This window comes from Cannabis sativa, chromosome 7 (assembly GCF_029168945.1).
Source record: "Cannabis sativa cultivar Pink pepper isolate KNU-18-1 chromosome 7, ASM2916894v1, whole genome shotgun sequence".
NCBI lineage: Eukaryota > Viridiplantae > Streptophyta > Magnoliopsida > Rosales > Cannabaceae > Cannabis > Cannabis sativa.
In genome coordinates this window covers 4,284,248-4,297,078 of record NC_083607.1, presented here as the reverse complement: position 1 = coordinate 4,297,078, position 12,831 = coordinate 4,284,248, and the positions used below count along the sequence as shown (strand labels likewise).

The following is a 12,831-nucleotide window of genomic DNA, read 5'->3' as shown; positions in this document are numbered from 1 at the left end:
ATACTAAAACTAAAAAGTAAAACCAAATTAGAACAAAATTTAATTTTTAATAATATTACAAAAATTAATCTAAAAGAAACAGATTAGAAATAAGCAAAAAGAACCAAAGTAGAAGTTAGTATAATTTTATGTAATATCAATCTTTAACAATTCCCCGGCAACGGCGCCAAAAACTTGTTGCTATATTTTTAAACACTACGCAAGTATACGCAATCAAGTAGTAAATCTCACACAGGTGAGGTCGATCCCACAGGGAATTGGATTAAGTACTACTAAATTATACTTATGATTCTATTCGGTAAATCGAAAGCAATTATGATTTAAAAACAGTAAAATATGAAAGAAATTCAGAAAACTTAATAACACAATTTAAAGTTAAGCAAGATGAGACAATAGGGAGGAGAATCCTGTTGTTGTTTACCCAAATCGTTAATGATTAATTACTATCCTATTCTTGAAGTGAATGACAGATTATGAAACAACCTAGCTCCTTTCAGATCTTCTAGATTCTAAATCACATGTTATCTAATTAATTCCTTAATTAAACTAACATGAAATCAGCATTAAGTAATAATCTACTCGTCACATAAGTCATGCGAATACTTTCGTTTCACATAGAACATCGATTATCTTAATTTTAGCATTCTCAATTCTCACTTTTCAGATTTTGAATTGAGATCATAGAGCATGCACAAGGTGATCAATCTTAAACATGAAATTAAACACAAATTAAGATAATTTCACAAACAAGAATTGAGGAATGGTAATTAAACATTAACTAGGCAAAACATTAAACAACAATCATCATCCTCCCTAAATGGGAAATTTAGTTCAGAAACAAATCCATAACCATTCCTATGACAATATTCAACATAAATAAATTAAAGAGGAATAAAGAAAAGAACTGTTGGTGGATGAATTCTGGATCTTCACTTGAATCTCTATGCTCTTCCTGCCGCTCTCAGCTGTGTTTTAGGGTTCCAAATCGCTCTCCCTGACTTTCAATCGCAGTTTTCTATTTATAATTGAAATTTAGGGTTCGATGGACGAAAATGCCCCTGGTCCGTACGGGATCTCGCCGCGGCCAAGCTTCCTCTCGCCGCGGCGAGAAATTGCCAAATTTAGGCTCTCTCTGTATCTCGTAACTCGCCGCGGCGAGCCTCTTCATCGCCGCGGCGACTGATGCTTCTGAATTCTCGAGATCTAGCCGCGGCCAAGTTGTGTTTAGCCGCGGCCAGATATGCACAAAAACTCAAAAATTGAGTTTTCTTCGGCTCAGCACGTCTTTTAATGAATTTCTGCACCCGAGACCTCTTTTATTCCAAACAACCTGAAAACATAGAAAACAAGCGTAATTCCGTCCCAACACAGCTAGAAATGCACATAAATTGGATCCAAAACATAGGCTAAAAATAGCCTAACACTTACTCGCAATTATCTTCTTTCATTCACTCTCCACCACACTTACATTGAAAATGATTGACAACGAAAACATAGAACCTATAGCAAATTTGTCCGAAGATGAAGATAATTTTTTTTCATTTCATGAGTTTTGTGAAAAAGAAATGTGAAGAAGATGTCTCTGACATGAATAACAGTGGAATTGAGCATGACACTAAAGATGTTAGCCATGAATGGATTGATACTGATGTAGCTGTTTGGAGTGATTTTTTAAATTTTTTGCAGATTGATAAAAATTTAGAAGATTATATAAGTCCATCCATACCTGTAGATTAGGATGTGTTAGACAAATTTCTCTCCTCTTATGGACAACTTTAAGCAACCAATTATTTTAGGGTTGCATTTGGGAGACAAACCTTTTGGGTAGCTGGGACAAGGAATATTGGAACTTTAACCTTTTTGCCCTGTACATAATGAAATACCATTCAACCTTGAGCCCGAATCTTTAATTAAAATTACATTGAAAGGCACTCATCAATGGAAACTAGTTCTAGAAAGAAAGTGCTAGCAACAACAATAACATTTAAAATTGACTCTCATTCCTATGGCACATTATCTTGCAATCATAAACTGTACTGTACCCAAGCTGGATCGATAAAAAAACATACTTTTCAAACACACATAGTTGATGATGAAACAAATCTAAACAAGAATAAGATAACAAATATAGTCAGAACCTAGATGAAGTACAATATTGACAATACAAGAGAGGATATTATTAAGATACATTGAAATACAAGAAGTATAAGGAAGTGTAATCATTTAAAATTAATATTATAAGTATAATAAAATTTTAATTATGAAATTATATGTGTATAATTTTAAATTATTAAGAGTTTTGTTATATAAATTAAAATAATTTAAGTGTAAAAAAAAATTGCTAAAAGATCTTTATTTAATAATAAATTACAAAAAATTAATTAATAATCATACTTAATTTAATTTTATAATATAATTAATCTTAATTAAAGTTTTAAAAGGAAATAAATTAACAGGTTAATATCAGGTTACAGGTCATTTTTAATTTTTTTTATTTAATTTCCAAATTAATCACAACCATTTAATAATGATCTAATGGCTAAAAAAAAATATAACCACGTGGTTACAATAAAAATGTAACCATTAGAACCTCCTCCTTTACTATTATACTCATAAAAGTAACGTTTCTTATAGTGAAATAGAATGAAATTTTATCGTAAAACTAATTAGTAATAAAAAAAAAAATAACACATTCTTACTATATATTCTATTCTTTCTACACATTAGTCATTGTGGTCTACGGATGCTTTTAGGCATTTCTTAGCATTTGTCTTAAGATAATGATAAGATGTATATATATATATATCAAAACTTTGTCGTTATCTTGTTGACTTATCGTTCTCTATATGTAGTTTTGTCAATCTCGATCGATCCATCTATTGTTCTAGAACGTAGAATATACATAGAATGGAATCATGACTGCATGAAACGTATATATATAGCTATATATATACCTAGCAATAATAATAATAATAATATATAAATAGCATAATAACACTTAATAGTGATTGTTCACTATTACAAAGTACACTAAAACTGCCATTTTGGGCTTTCCCACAACAGTCATAATCAAAAAGCAAAAATTAAGACAACACACGTACTAATTATTATTACTATACACACTCTACTCTTCTACTACTGTTGATTAGTAATATCAAACTTTATTTATTTTTATTTATTTATTTTAGTACCTAAATAGTCAAAACGATGATTAAACGGTACACTGATGACTACTGAAGTGATGAGTAGTTTGTATAAATCTCCCCATTTTTTTTAAGCTTTTTCTCATAATTGACAGTGCTAATTTGTCAGTGCTCGGTACTAAGTAGGTATGTGCTACACATCTTTTTTTCTTGTTTTATTAAAAATAAATAAATTAATTGAAAAACACCAATATATAATTTATAATTAAAAAACAAATTGGCTCCCCTTTCTAGATTTTTTATTTATTTTAATATTAATCAACCTTATTATGCTATGTGGGTCTAACTGATCAATTTTCAAAATTTTTGTGGTCTTGTACTTGCAAACAGGCTCTACTATTCGGCCCTTAGAAGATAGAGCTGGCCCAAAAGAGTTACATTAGATGGCCCAGTCCTTTGACAGTCATATATAGAAGTAGAATTTTTAAAGGATTTTTCATTTTTATTTGTATGGTACAAGTTTGTAAGAATATGACTTTGTTTCATAAAAAAGTTATTATATGGGAAATTCATCACCCCAAAGAGGTAACTGATTACTCTCCTGACTAGCTACCCTAAAGTAACTGGTTACCTTTTTTTTTTTTTTCCCATTTTTGTTTTTTTTTAACTATTTATTGAGATTTTTCCAAAAACCATATTTTTTTTTTCTAAAAAAAGGCCATGTTTTCACATACTTTGTACAAAAAAAGCTATAAAATTTGTAATTTTCTCGAATTTTTATGGCTTTTGTATTTACAATTGTGAAATTGAAATTTGCTGCTAAAACATTTTAATTTTGTATTTATTTATGGATATATATAATTGTGATGAAAGTACCAAAATATTAAAATTATTATTTTATCATCGAATCCTATAAATAAAATAACTAATATGTAATTTATATTTTAATGAGCTTGTGAAAATATTCTCAAAATTAGGGCTGCTTATCGAAACCAGAAAATCGCAGTTTGAATTCAGACTGCGATAATCTATACCATTGTAGACTGTAACTAGGGAAACTCTTTTTGGTGGTCTGGTTAATACGGACCGTTTACCGCATAATGGTTCGGTTGCGGTTCGTAATAATTTTTTTTTGAGTGTAGCGTAATGGTATTTTTACAATCATATATTAGCTTAATAGTTTAAGGGTCCTAGGTTCGAACACATGACATCTCCCTTTTTTCCATCCCTCCCTCACCACTAAGCTAGGCTTAGTGGCTTTTGCGGTTCGTAATAAATAGTTAACGATTAAATCGGATCGGACCATTTATAATAAATAATTGATTTATATATATATTTTATATATGAATATATGTATAATTTTGATTTTTTTTTTTGTATGTCAAGGTTTTTATTGCATGAATTTTAGAGTTTTATGTTTGACTTTTGAGAATATTTTTATATTGTTATTTATATGTTATAGATCTGTTACTTATCATGTTAAATATATATTTTGAAAAATAAATTAAAAACTTAGTAAAATTGGTAGAATTACTTAAAAAAAATATGAATAATTATAAATTCCACTGAAACAGTGGCTTCGAATCAAACCAAATCGCTTAATAGTTTGGTTTAGTTTAGTTTGAGAAATTTATTAGTTTGGTTTGGTTCAAAAAAATATGAAAGTTCTTACCAAACCAGCACCCCTAGTCAAAATACCTTACTACTACACTAATAATAAAAAACACCACACATGCAATATTTATTCTTTATTAATTATATTTATTTTCTTAATTTGTAGGGAGATTTTACTCTAGTTCCATCTCTAATTCAGTGATATAAAAGTAGTGTATTAGTTTTAGCATAGTTTCAATACAAAAATATGTGCTAAGTTTAATACATACTAAAAATCATTTAAAATTTGATATAAAATATAGAAAAAAATTGGTTAATAAATTCTACTTGTGGGAAAACTACATTTACTTTTTCTTGTATTTTGGTAAATTTAAATTTGGACCAATTAATAGTCACGTATCAAATTGTTGTTTTTTCACTACACCATAAGGAAAAGTTTTGGTTGTGGGCCCAATGAAATGGAAATGGGCTTGCAACTTGGACTCTTGCCGTGAGGATCGAATAAATAGATGCTGAAGCCCACAAATCAACACATCACTCTCTTTCTTTCTCTCTCTTCTTTCTCTCTCCTCACACACTAAAATAATCCCAAAAAACTACACAAAAACAAAACCAAAAGGGAAACCCTCAACGGATCTAGGCTTTTGATGCTCTTCTTCTATGCTCAACTCTTCCATGATCCCTTTTTTTCTGCTTCTTCCGGTATATTTTTTCCCCTTCTAATTTAATGATTATTTTGTTGCTTTTTATATAATAAAAAAATTAAAAAAGAAGTTTTTTTTCCTTCTCTGTGTATTGGTTTTATGGGTTTTTTTTCTTTCTTTGTTTTTGTTTTGGTTATATGGATCAGCTTCCTCTGGTATATTGGTATATATATATTTTCCGTTAATAATTTTTCTTTTTTTGAGAATTATTTAATATTTTACTTATTTATTTTTTAAAAAAGTGATGAACTTTTATATGTTTTAGCCTTGAGGTTAATGGTTTTTTGAGCTGGATTCGTTTTGTTCTGATCTTTGTTTTTATAATATGTATACACACACACATAAAATTTAAGCGTGTACTTTGTTTGGTATATGGTCAAATGGAAAAATTTGATTAGCTGGTAATGGTATACCAATGTAAAATTCAAAGGCGATGCTGGCTATGATTCTTTACATGCTGACATTGTTCTCTTTAAGTGTTTGTTGGGAGCTTAAATGGCTATCTGTTACAAGCTTGTTATCTTTTGTTTTGTTAAATAAAAGTTTAAGGTTTTACTCTCTTGAATGGAATAGGATGGACAAGAAGGTGTATGATGACAGCTTTGTAGATGATACTGGCAGTGACAATGAACGACTCTCTTCTCTTTATGCGCCTGAGGTTTGTGCTTTGTCCCATAGGCTCTTACATGCATACACTTTCTTAATTTCTGTTTCTCATTGACAATGAGTGAGGCTGTCGTCATTATGCTCATGTAACAATTCATATTATACCTTATGCCTTACAAGAAGCCTGTTGCCTGTTGGGACTTAACGATAGCTTCTGTACATATACCATGTATTTATATGTATATATATATATGCATAAATGTTAAAATGAAGCAGAATGTAAGGTTGTTATGTAATCAAGTCTTTCTCAAGCACCATCTTCTTTGTTTGTATGCAAAAACCAGCCATTAGGGGGAGAAGATGGAGAGCAAAAAGCTAAACGGCTTAAAGCTTTAGCAGAGGCTAAATACAAGGCCGCCAACCTCAAATCAGCTCTCAAAGATGTGAAGCGAGCTTACCGTCTCTGTCCGAACCTTGATGGCCTCTCTTCCATGGTTACCTCATTTGAGATCCTCTCTGCTGCTTCAAAATCAACTACCCATGATTGGTACAAGATCCTTCAAGTTGAGCCCTTTTGTCATATTAATACTATTAAAAAACAGTACAAGAAACTAGCTCTCCTTCTGCATCCTGACAAGAATCCCTACTTGGGTTCTGAGGAGACCTTTAAGCTCGTGAATGAGGGGTTTCGGGTTCTTTCGGATAAGGTACAACGAAAGGAGTACGATACAAAGCTGAGAAATCAGATTCAAGATGAAAAGATCAGGGAAAGTAAGGAATTTCCATTAAGTGGTGAGACATTCTGGACGACGTGCTCAAGATGCCAGCTTTTACACCAGTTTGAGAGGAAGTATTTGGGACATAATTTGGTTTGCCGGAGCTGTCGGAAGTCCTTTGAGGCTGTAGAGGTTGGGAATGGTGAGACTGCTAAGCATAAATTTAGGTTTAGAAGTGAAAGGTTGAAGAGTAAGAATTTGGATGGTGATGAGAGAATTGCAGGTTGGATTCCAAAATCAAAACTAAGTAATGTTGGATTGGAAAGGAGCCAAATGGACAGTGGTGAATTGGGCAATGAGAGAGTGAAGAGTGTTGAATTGAAGAAAAAAGATGGAGATGTGAAGAAGGGTGTTGGTGGTGGTGAATGGAGTGGAGGGAGATTGAGGAAGAGAATGAGTAGTGTTGGCGATGTCATGGAGAGGTCTCAACCAAAGAGGGCAAGAATTGATGAAGAAACAATGACACTGGCTGAATTACGGTCTGAAATCAAGAGCAAAACAAGACAGGAAAAGATGTCGAAATTGAAGGTGAATGAAGAAAAAGAGAAGGCAAAAAGACAAATTGAAGAAAAACAGAAGGCAAAAAAGGAGAAGGAAGAAAAGGAGAGAACAAAGAAGGTGAATGAAGAAAAAGAAAAGGAAGAAAAGGAGAGAGCGAAGAAGGTGAATGAAGAAAAAGAGAAGGATAAAAAAGAGAGAGCAAGGAAGGAGAATGAAAAAAAGGAGAGTGAGAAAAGTGAGAGGGCAAAGGAGAAGGAGATAAAGGAGAGGGCTAAGAAGGTGAATGAAAAAAAAGAGAGGGCAAAGAAGGAGAGCGATAAAAAAAGATCTGATAATTCAAAGGAAAGCAAGGATTCTGAGACTCAAAGGTGCTCATTGTTAAAGAAGAGCAAGGACTTACAATCAATGAAGCATGGGACTTTAGATAAGATTAGGACCTTGCCATTAGAGGGGGATAAAATGTCAAAGAAAAGTCTTTCCGGTATAATGCTTGTAGAGGATTCAGATTTTTATGACTTTGATAAAGATAGAATTGGGAGAAGCTTTAAGCAAGGACAGGTTTGGGCTATGTATGCTGACGATGATGGGATGCCAAGAGATTATGGTTTGATCGATGAAGTTGTTTCTGTAAATCCTTTTGAGGTGAAATTAAGCTGGTTAGATTTTCAGGATAGCAGAGACGAAGGGTTGCTTTGCTTGGAGAAAATGGGCTTTAATCTATCTTGTGGGAGATTTAAGGTTTCTAGGAAGACTTCTATTGATTCAGTGAACATTTTTTCTCACGTTGTAGATTGTGAAAGGGCAGCTAGGGAGGTTTATAGGATTTATCCAAAGAAAGGTTCTGTTTGGGCTGTGTATACTGAATCAACTTTTAGTGCCGAAGGAAGAAATGTTACAACTACAGACAGGCGGCGACACTATGACATAGTTTTGTTCTTAACAACTTATAGTGAGATGCATGGTCTGAGCATGGCGTATCTTGAGAAGGTTGCTGGGTTCAAGACTATATTCAAGAGACGTGAGATTGGTTCTCATGCTATTAGGTGGCTAGAGAAAGATGAAGTTCAATTTTTTTCACACCAAATTCCTGCAAGAAAGCTCTCCGGTGGTGAAGCTTCGGAACTCTTGAAAGATTGCTGGGAACTTGATCCTGCTTCCCTTCCTGCAGATTTCCTATCCTCATAGGAGAGATTTTGTTTTATTTTATTTTTGGATTTCAGAATCGTAGGGCTCCTTTGTACAGTTTTATAATTTCAGTATGATGGAGGAGTCACGTAATTTTGAGGGCAAATATTGAGAAAAATATTCAAATAAAAAGGCTGATCATTACCTTAAATTAAATCTATTAAATTATAGTATCTATAATGTATGGCGCAGGTCACCCGATCATTACCAACCACTCTAATAAAGTTGAGAATACGTTTAACTACTGTGAGCCACTACTCAATCTTCATCACATCAGGACCTCCCAGAAACACTGGAGGTGCTTACTTACGGAACCTTTCGTACAACAGTTTCATACGGTTGCCAATAACAGGTTGTTCTGCTGGCACCGTAGGAACTGCAACATGCTGAGGAGGCACGGCATGAGGACCCTACTGTCTCAATCTCTAAATTTCTTCATCCTGTTGGCGGATTCGGTCTTGCATTTCTGTAAACCTTTGCTCCCAATCTGGAGGAGCTTGTGGTGGATTTAAAGGACAACCACCTTGAGCTCTGCCACGGCCACAACCGCGACCATGGGGATTCTGGGGAATTTTATTTCCCTGACCGCCTCCGGTCTCAACCATGTTACCCTGACTTCTTGTATTTTGTTGGGCGTCCATTTTATAGGACTTAGCCTGCGAACCCATAAGCCAGGCAGGTTAGATAGCGATCATAAGCTTAATACCGCTCTTATGGACATAAAGGCAACACACTTAACATAAATCAGTATAATCTAATATGATTCCTAACATGCTTTAATAATCATTTAAAATACTAAACAAGTACGGGTTTACTGAACCGTGAACCGAGCTTTCTCTGATGAAGATTGTACATGTCTTAGCAAGCTTCGGTAGACAAAACTGGCGACTCTGATACCAAAATTGTAACGTCCTAATACTAAGGCACGCTATAGTGCTTTTCAATTACAGTGCAATCTTCGCTAATCAAAGAATTTTCTTAAAAAACGTATCAAATTAAAACTTTTATATTAAACATTAAACTTTGTATAATATCAAAATATTTACAAATGCTGGGATCCTGTTTCCAAACTTCTAAAACATAATATACCAAAATACATATTAATCAGGTCGTGCAGTGACTACAGAATACAGTTCCCAGATGTCCCGAGACCGAACACTCCAGGTCGCGCTGCTTTGACATGTACAATCTCATCCTAGCTCAGGTTCACTCCTGTTCAGCTTTTGCCTTTCCTTTACCTACACATGGAAGCAAAACTGTAAGTCGACAGACTTAGTAAGAAAAACATATAACATATCATATAATTTTCGACTTGTATTTAGGGGCCCATACACTTATTTACAAGGCTCAACAGATGAGTAAGAACGTTCCATACCAGGGTATAGCCACCATACCACATACACTACGTACCTCACTGTACAAATGTTGGTAGGTTTTGTTTCACACCCTGAGTACCACTGAGTGATGACACACACTCAGTATCTGTTGGTATCACTGTAATGTACTCTCAATTAACATTCACTATACCAATGCACTTTATACCTTACTGTACAAGCGTTGGTAGTGCCATTAACAATTTAAGCATGCATATACACATAACATATACATACACTCGGATATTGATATCACACATTATATTCAGTTCTTACCTTCTTTCCGAATTCAAGTGTGCTGGCCGACCTGAATGGAAAGTTTCGTGCTAGATGGATGCCCTAATCACATTATGAAACCAGGTAAGTTACATGATCAAAACCCTAATCTTGGGAAACCCAAAACCATAACCGTAGGTTCTGTTATACTTTCTAGGGGTTAATCTAACTCTGGAACTAGAGAAACACCCAATCACGGCACAGAATGGACGAAAATTGAGAAAATATTAATACGGACTGTTTACCGCATAATGGTTCGGCTGAGGTTCGTAATAAATAGTTAGCGATTAAACCGGATCAGACCATTTATAATAAATAATTGATTTATATATATATTTTATATATGACTATATGTATAATTTTGATTTTTTTTGTATGTCAAGATTTTTATTGCATGAATTTTAGATTTTTATGTTTGACTTTTGAGAATATTTTTATATTGTTATTTATATGTTATAGATCTGTTACTTATCATGCTAAATATATATTTTGAAAAATAAATTAAAAACTTAGTAAAAATAGTAGAATTACTTAAAAAAATATGAATAATTATAAATTTCACTGAAACAGTGGTTTCGAATCAAACCAAATCGCTTAATAGTTTGGTTTAGTTTGGTTTGAGAATTTTTTTTTTTTTTGAAAAGAAGATCTTTATTAAACAAGGTCCTTCAACAATGAGGAAGATAAAGTAGCAGGCATAGAAATCCTGCTAACAGTACAATCAGCTTTAGAATAAGAGTCCCTTGCAAGGAAATGGGCCACATTATTCGCGGATCGTTTTACAAAAGAGATTGAAACATTAAAAAGAACAGAGAGGAGCTGTTTGGAGTCGTTGATAATGCTACCATATGGAGAAAACATATGGACTTTGTTGTTGATGGCATGGACGACGTTAAGACAATCTGATTCCACTTGAACGTTCTGCCAGTTGTTTGCTTTTATCCAACTGAGCGCTTCTTTTATTGCTACCGCCTCAGCGATTTCAGCACGCACAGAACCAAGCTTGCTTGATTGAAAGGCCAGTAAGAAGCTGCCATCATGGTCTCTTGCAACAAAACCCCACCCGAAGCTTTTCTGATTAGCAAAGGTTGCCGCATCTACATTAACTTTGATCATTGGGTATGTCGGTTTAGTCCAGCGCTCAAGACTATTTGTAGTACTAGTAGCACTATTGGAGAGAGTCTTTGAAAGGGATTGAGCACTTTTCCATTGATCTAAAGTGAGTGTTGTAGATGAGATAACTCTGTCGACAGAAGGCTGAGTTTTATTCCATATGAGGTCGTTACGGCATCGCCATATGGCCCAGCAGAGCATGGATATGGATTCGATTTCAGAGGCAGGCCAGTGAGAGAGAACGTGATGAAACCAGGCAGCAAAAGTACTTTCAACACTATCTCTTGCAGAGCCATGGACATTTCGAATGCAATTTTTTGCGAAGGAGCAGTTAACAAAGAGATGAAGTGAAGTTTCAGGAGATGCATGGCAGAGTGAGCAAGTAGAGTCAATTGCAACATGTCTGGTTTGGAGTTGTACTTTGGTGGGTAAACTGTTGCTACAGGTTCTCCAAAGAAGGTCTTTTACACGAGGAGGCAGAGACAATTGCCATAAGGAGTTCCAGAATGGTGACAAAGGGTCAACACCCCAATTACCTTTCAATTGTTACAACAGGTGGTATGCGGTTTTAACTGTGTAAATACCAGTTCTTTCTTTAAGCCAGTACCAGTGGTCTTCAGAACTGGATGAGGGAATTTGGAGCTGAAGGACAAGGTCTCTGTCACGATCATCAAGAAGATCATTCAAGATATCAATATCCCAATCTTTGGCATCTGGTTTAAGGAGAGAAGAGACATATTGATTGTGTAGTGCCGGATGAGATGAGTGAATAAAACCATCGATTTCAGCAGGGAGCCAGGGATCATTTAGTATGCTAACTGAAGAGCCAGTCCCTATAAAGTATCTGCAGCCAGCACGAAGGAGATTTTTTATTTCAAATAAACTACGCCAGATGAAGCTCGAGTTTCCTCCTAGCTCAGAGTTAAAAAATGAGGTTGTTGGGAAATATCGAGCTTTGAAGATACGCCCAACAAGGCTGTTATGATTAACCAGAAGACGCCATCCTTGTTTGCCTAGAAGAGCAAGATTAAAATCTCGCAGATCTCTAAATCCCATGCCACCTTTAGATTTGCTTTTGCTGAGATTTTTCCAACTCTTCCAATGGATTCCTTTGGAGTTTTCACTTTTAGATTGCCACCAGAAACGGTTCATAAGTGATTCCATTTGTTTGCACGTGTCTTTGGAGAGGAGGAAAACATTCATAGCATAGCTAGGGAGGGATTGAACCACGGATTTGATCATGACTTCTTTGCCGGCACGAGATAAGAACTTTCCATCCCAACTTTGAATCCTTTTTTGCATTTTGTCTTTGAGAAAGCCAAGAACAACGTTTTTATTTCTGCCAAGAGTACTAGGGAGACCCAAATACTTGCTGTCTTCAGTTGCTTCACAGATTCCCATAGAGCTACAAATAAGGTTTTTGGATGATTGGGTGGTGTTGCTGCTGAAAAATGCAGAAGATTTGTTGAAATTGACTTGCTGGCCTGATGCTTTTTCAAAGATTAACAAGAGCTCTTTTACTTTGTCGATTTCAGCAGCA

At 34.5% G+C, this 12,831-nt stretch overlaps 1 protein-coding gene across 1 annotated transcript; it reads left to right on the top strand.

Moving 5' to 3' along the window:
• Positions 1 to 5,292: 5,292 nt before the first annotated feature.
• Positions 5,293 to 8,680, top strand: LOC115697034 (protein CROWDED NUCLEI 3). The gene is made up of 3 exons (XM_030623930.2): positions 5,293 to 5,459; positions 6,035 to 6,119; positions 6,412 to 8,680. Exons 2-3 carry the CDS (start codon positions 6,036 to 6,038, stop codon positions 8,527 to 8,529), a joined length of 2,202 nt encoding a protein of 733 aa, XP_030479790.1. The 5' UTR covers positions 5,293 to 5,459; position 6,035; the 3' UTR covers positions 8,530 to 8,680.
• The last annotated feature ends 4,151 nt before the right edge of the window (positions 8,681 to 12,831 follow it).